The 6,000-nt window shown below is 47.8% G+C and overlaps 1 protein-coding gene across 1 annotated transcript in view; it reads left to right on the top strand.

The window, feature by feature from the left end:
* Window positions 1–6,000, top strand: part of NLRP5 (NLR family pyrin domain containing 5) — a 50,870-nt gene continuing 44,870 nt past the window's right edge. The window contains 3 exon segments of the mRNA XM_030821798.1: window positions 1–59; window positions 3,907–4,286; window positions 5,881–5,946. Of these exon segments, the coding sequence (XP_030677658.1) occupies window positions 1–59; window positions 3,907–4,286; window positions 5,881–5,946 (505 nt within the window).

Below are 6,000 nucleotides of genomic sequence, written 5' to 3'. Positions count from 1 at the left end.
ATGAAGGTTGCAGGACTTGAACTTGGAGCTGTCTCTCTGCTCTGAGCATCACCACGGGAGTCAACAGCCTCTTAGAGTGGAGTTACCTATGAGGAAACTGACCCTCGGCCTTGGTACAATGACACATGGATCTAATCCCCTGCCCTAGCTGCTGCCTGCTGTAATGTTATTAGCAATCTGTTGTAGCAGAACACTCCCCAGGGTAGAAAGAAAATGAAGGAATGCAGGAAAAAGCCTATTAGCTTCTCCAGGGAGGTGGTCAACCCATGACGGTTGTCCAGGGACTGCCACCTCTCCACTCTTTCCCATGACAGTTGTGCAGGGACTGCCACCTCTCCACTCTTTTCCATGACAGTTGTCCAGCGACTGCCACCTCTCCACCCTTTTCCATGACAGTTGTGCAGGGACGGCCACCTCTCCACTCTTTCCAATGACAGTTGTGCAGGGACTGCCACCTCTCCACTCTTTGCCATGACAGTTGTGCAGGGACGGCCACCTCTCCACTCTTTCCAATGACAGTTGTGCAGGGACTGCCACCTCTCCACTCTTTTCCATGACAGTCGTCCAGGGACTGCCACCTCTCCACTCTTTTCCATGACAGTCGTCCAGGGACTGCCACCTCTCCACTCTTTTCCATGACAGTTGTCCAGCGACTGCCACCTCTCCACTCTTTTCCATGACAGTTGTCCAGCGACTGCCACCTCTCCACTCTTTTCCATGACAGTTGTCCAGGGACTGCCACCTCTCCACTCTTTTCCATGACAGTTGTCCAGCGACTGCCACCTCTCCACTCTTTTCCATGACAGTTGTCCAGCGACTGCCACCTCTCCACTCTTTTCCATGACAGTTGTCCAGCGACTGCCACCTCTCCACTCTTTTCCATGACAGTTGTCCAGGGACTGCCACCTCTCCACTCTTTTCCATGACAGTTGTCCAGCGACTGCCTCCTCTCCACTCTTTCCAATGACAGTTGTGCAGGGACTGCTACCTCTCCACTCTTTCCAATGACAGTTGTGCAGGGACTGCCACCTCTCCACTCTTTTCCATGACAGTTGTCCAGGGACTGCCACCTCTCCACTCTTTTCCATGACAGTTGTCCAGCGACTGCCTCCTCTCCACTCTTTCCAATGACAGTTGTGCAGGGACTGCCACCTCTCCACTCTTTTCCATGACAGTTGTCCAGGGACTGCCACCTCTCCACTCTTTTCAATGACAATCGTCCAGGGATTGCTACCTCGCCCCTCTTTTCAGAGGCCCTTCCCATAAAGAGGGTATTTGTGATAACATGTTTCCTGTGTCCCAGGGGAAAATGTGTACCCACGTATATCACCTCATGTTTTTTTTGTTTTTTGTTTTTTTGAGATGGAGTCTCACTCTGTCACCCAGGCTGGGTGAACGACTCCCGGGTTCACGCCGTTCTCCTGCCTCAGCCTCCCTAGTAGCTGGGACTACAGGCGCCTGCCACCACGCCCAGCTAATTTTTTGTATTTTTAGTAGAGACGGGGTTTCACTGTGTTAGCCAGGATGGTCTCAATCTCCTGACCTTGTGATCCGCCCACCTCGGCCTCCCAAAGTGCTGGGATTACAGGCATGAGCCACCGCACCCGGCCACCTCATCTTGTAAAGCATATTAAATTACTAAATCAGAACAGGGTTAGAAATATTCAAACTTGGTCGGGTGTGGCCGAGGCAGGTGGATCACGAGGTCAAGAGATCGAGACCATCCTGGCCAACATGGTGAAACCCTGTCTCTACTAAAAACACAAAAATTAGCCAGGCATGGTGGTGCATGCCTGTAATCCCAGCTACTTGGGAGGCTGAGGCAGGAGAATTGATTGAACCTGGGAAGCAGAGGTTGCAGCGAGCAGAGATCACGCCACTGCACTCCAGCCTGGCAACAGAGCGAGACTCCATCAAAAAGAAAAAAAAATAATAATCAAATGTGGCTGGGTGCAGTAGCTCATGCCTGTAATCCCAACACTTTGGGAGGCCAGGGCAAGAGGATTACTTGAGCCCAGGAGTTTGAAACCAGCCCGGGCAACATAGTGAGACCTTGTCTGTACTTTAAAAAAAATTAATAAAAGGGCCTGGTGCAGTGATAGCAAGCCTGTGGTCGCAGTTACTAGGAAGGCTGAGGCGGGAAGATTGCTTCAGCTCAGGGGTTCGAGGCTCCAGTGAGCTGTGACTGCACCACTGTACTCCTGCCTGGGCAACAGCAAGACTCAGTCATTTAAAAAAAAAAAACAAAAAACTTGAGCTTATTAAATGGATTTTAGCTACCTGACCTCTCTAGGCTCTTGTCTCCCACCTCTATCCTCCTTTAAGTGTTTTCTTCTGTGTATTTTATAATTTATCTTCTGACTCTCCTAATTAATGGAAGTAATCTCAGCAAGCCCATCTTAAAACTTTCCCATGGAAAGAATGGTAGGCAGAAGGAAAGACAGGGGCTAACTACTGGGGACAAGTTTGTCCCTGCAGATCAAGGGAGTATAAAGCAGGTGCCCCGTCTAAGCAGGAAGAGCAGAAAATCAGTGTTAACAGAACCTGCCCCCTGCAGGCTGATTTTTACCTCGGTGGGATGCTTCCAGTTCCAGGGAGGTGACATGACAGGACCTTACTGTGTATCTGCAAGTTTAGCTCAAAAACTATAAATGCACAGATGTCAAGCAAGGGTGACCTCACACCAATACCGCCCCTCAGAAAATGACAAGCTGCTGTCTGCCCAAGTCTTTAAAATGTTTTATTACGTGGTATTCCTTCGATTGCTTTGTTGTCTACCACAAAGTAATGGTGGGGGAAAACAAGATTTGCTCAAACTGGCCAACCAGTACTGGCTGTCACTATTTATAGAGCTCTTATAATGAAAACAAAAAAAGGAAATTGGAGAGATTTCGGAATTATTCCTGGGGCCTTATAACAACTGCTACATTTTGATGTCATCACAGACCAGGCTTCTAGACAACTTGGAGGGGTAATTCACAGCAGAGGTCCTGGACGTGCACCTATAAAATGAGTTAGCAGGTAGGGATGGAATTGGTCCTGATGGTGACTTATGACATTAATCTTTTCATGTGCTCATTAGCCATTTGTGTAGCTTCTTTGGAGAAATGGATACTCAGACCCTTTGCCCATATTAAATTGGATTGTCTCCCTATTAGTGCATGTATATTATCTAGATATAAATCCCTTATCAGATATGACTTTCAAGTATTAGTTTATTTTTACACCAAAACTGTTTACTATGTTTATGGAACCTGATGTTAACAGGTGTAACAGAAATCAAACTGATCTAAGAACCCTGTAACTGGTTATTAGTAACTGGTAGGAATCTATTTGCCAGTGGTTTTTTGTTTGTTTTTTGAGACGGAGTTTCACTCTTGTCCAGGCTGGAGTGCAATGGCGCAGTCTCAGCTCACTGTAACCTTCGCCTTCCAGATTCAAGCGATTCTCCTGCCTCAGCCTCCTGAGTAGCTGGGATTACAGGCATGTGCCACCACTCCTGGCTAATTTTTTTATATTTTTAATACAGATGGAGATTCACCATGTTGGCCAGGCTGGTCTCGAACTCCTGACCTCAAGTGATCCACCTGCCTTGGCCTCCCAAAGTGCTGGGATTACAGGCGTGAGCCACTGCACCCAGCCATTGCCAGTGTTTTTGAGTATGACATACTAGCCAAGAGCATCTGTGGCACGCCTGTCCAATTTTATTCTAAGATGCTGTTTGGGAACTAAGGGTACAGACAACAAAATGTCCCAGCACTGATGTTCCAGTAACAGGATAAACAGATGCTGTGGCAACAAATGTTTCGTCCATGAAGAATTGAAAAAGAGAAGGCTGTTCATCTAGTGAGGTGATTGACATTAGTTGTATCAACTTGAGAATTTGCTGCAAGATCCTCTTTTGAGTCTTGTCACTCTTTCCACAGGTCCTACTTGCTCCATATTACCAAAGAATCCACTTTTCCCCAAAAACCTGAGTTCTCAGCCTTGTATCAAGATGGAAGGAGACAAATCGCTCACTTTTTCCAGCTACGGGCTGCAATGGTGTCTCTATGAGCTAGACAAGGAAGAATTTCAGACATTCAAGGAATTACTAAAGAAGAAATCTTCAGAATCGACCACATGCTCTATTCCACAGTTTGAAATTGAGAATGCCAACGTGGAATGCCTGGCACTCCTCTTGCATGAGTATTACGGAGCATCGCTCGCCTGGGCTACGTCCATTAGCATCTTTGAAAATATGAACCTGCGAACACTCTCGGAGAAGGCACGGGATGACATGAAAAGTAAGCGAGACTTGGGGCAAGTCTAGGGCAGGGGAGATGATTTCAGGTTCTCATGGGAACAGGGAAGAATCATTGTTCAGTAACCGGGTCCACCTCTGCAGTGTGAGTCTGAGCTGTGAGAAGGATCTCATTGGTCATCGTCACTGGCTGGAAATTAGTGTAGTCTCTAGCCTGTAAAATAATGGAGGAGGGAGAAATGGGTAGACAACAGCTCCACCCACACGGACTTCACTGAAGTTAATAGGATTTGAGTTGTAAGTGCTAAGCTTGAGCTCCGGCGCTATCACGGGTCGGCTGTGAGACTTTGGGAATGTCTCCTTCTGTTCTGACCCTTGGATCCCACATCTTGGAACAGGAAATGTGATACTGTGTGTGCCATTGCAAAAGTTCAATAATGTAATGCATAGAAAGTGGCTAAGAACCTCATTGGCTGATAACATTGGTAGTTGTTGGGTGCGAGTCTCGTGCTTGGCCATGGGATGAAGGACTGAGGTTCCAGGTGCTCATCTAAGGCTTGGACTTCCTTAGACTATTGGCGTCCATAGTGCAGCAAGAATTCGGATCAGATTCTGTGATTATTTTAGGGTATGTAGGAGAAAGGTCATTTAGAAAATAGCAGTTCTTTTTTATCTGGAGGATCTCTCCAACTGTAGACAGAAAACAAATCCCTTGACTGAGCCCCTGAATTAGCCCTACAAATACAGGTGTGGGCTGGACGCAACGACTCACGACTGTGGTCCCAGGACTTTGGGAGGCTGAGGTGGGCGGATCACCTGAGGTCAGCAGTTCAAGTGGTGCGATCTCGGCTCACTGCAAGCTCCGCCTCCCGGGTTCACGCCATTCTCCTGCCTCAGCCTCCCAAGTAGCTGGGACTACAGGCACCTGCCACCACGCCCGGCTAATTTTTTGTATGTTTAGTAGAGACGGGGTTTCACCGTGTTAGCCAGGATGGTCTCGATCTCCTGACCTCACGATCCGCCCGCCTCGCCCTCCCAAAGTGCTGGGATTACAGGCGTGAGCCACCGCGCCCGGCCACAAGACAGTTTTTAAGAACTAAATGCAGAGAGAGAGAACACAGTGTCATGGGTGATACCCAAGTTTCTGGCATGATAAACTGGGTGGATGGGGTTCCATCACCTCACCCCATGGAAGAGATGTTTTGCGAAAAGTAGATTGGGGGATGGGTAGTCAAGTTTGGACCTTGTAAGTTGAAGGCACTTGTATTTGGGTAATTCATAGGCACCTAGTGAGTCATTGACTAACTGGGTCTGGAGTTCAAGACAGGTCTTGAGGAGGACTCCTGAAAAGAAGCTTAATCACCATAATTAACCTCATTGTGTGACTTACCCAAGGCCATCCAGCAAAACGGGGGCCAGAGAATTCTTTGTAAACCTCTGTTTCTTCATTGTGCTTCTTCTGGCTCAGGAAAGTCTGACTCTGTTGTCTCCGTTATAGGCCAATCATGGAATAAACTGAGATCCTGAGGGTTGTCTTGGTTCCCCTCCATAATCTGGGCACAGGACATTCTTATCCTTGGCTTGGGTAATTACAGTGACTTCGTTGAGGCCAATCTCCCTTTTTCTTTGTCTTGCAGGACATTCACCAGAAGATCTTGAAGCAACAACGACTGACCAAGGATCAAGCAAGGAAGAAGTGCCAGGTTAGTGGGGTGGAGCTGGGGGAAATAGGATGTGCTTAAAGACATGTGGCAGCC

This window comes from Nomascus leucogenys, chromosome 10, assembly GCF_006542625.1.
Source record: "Nomascus leucogenys isolate Asia chromosome 10, Asia_NLE_v1, whole genome shotgun sequence".
Taxonomy (NCBI): domain Eukaryota; kingdom Metazoa; phylum Chordata; class Mammalia; order Primates; family Hylobatidae; genus Nomascus; species Nomascus leucogenys.
Note: the sequence above shows the minus strand (reverse complement) of the source record. Positions and strands in the feature narration are given on the sequence as shown.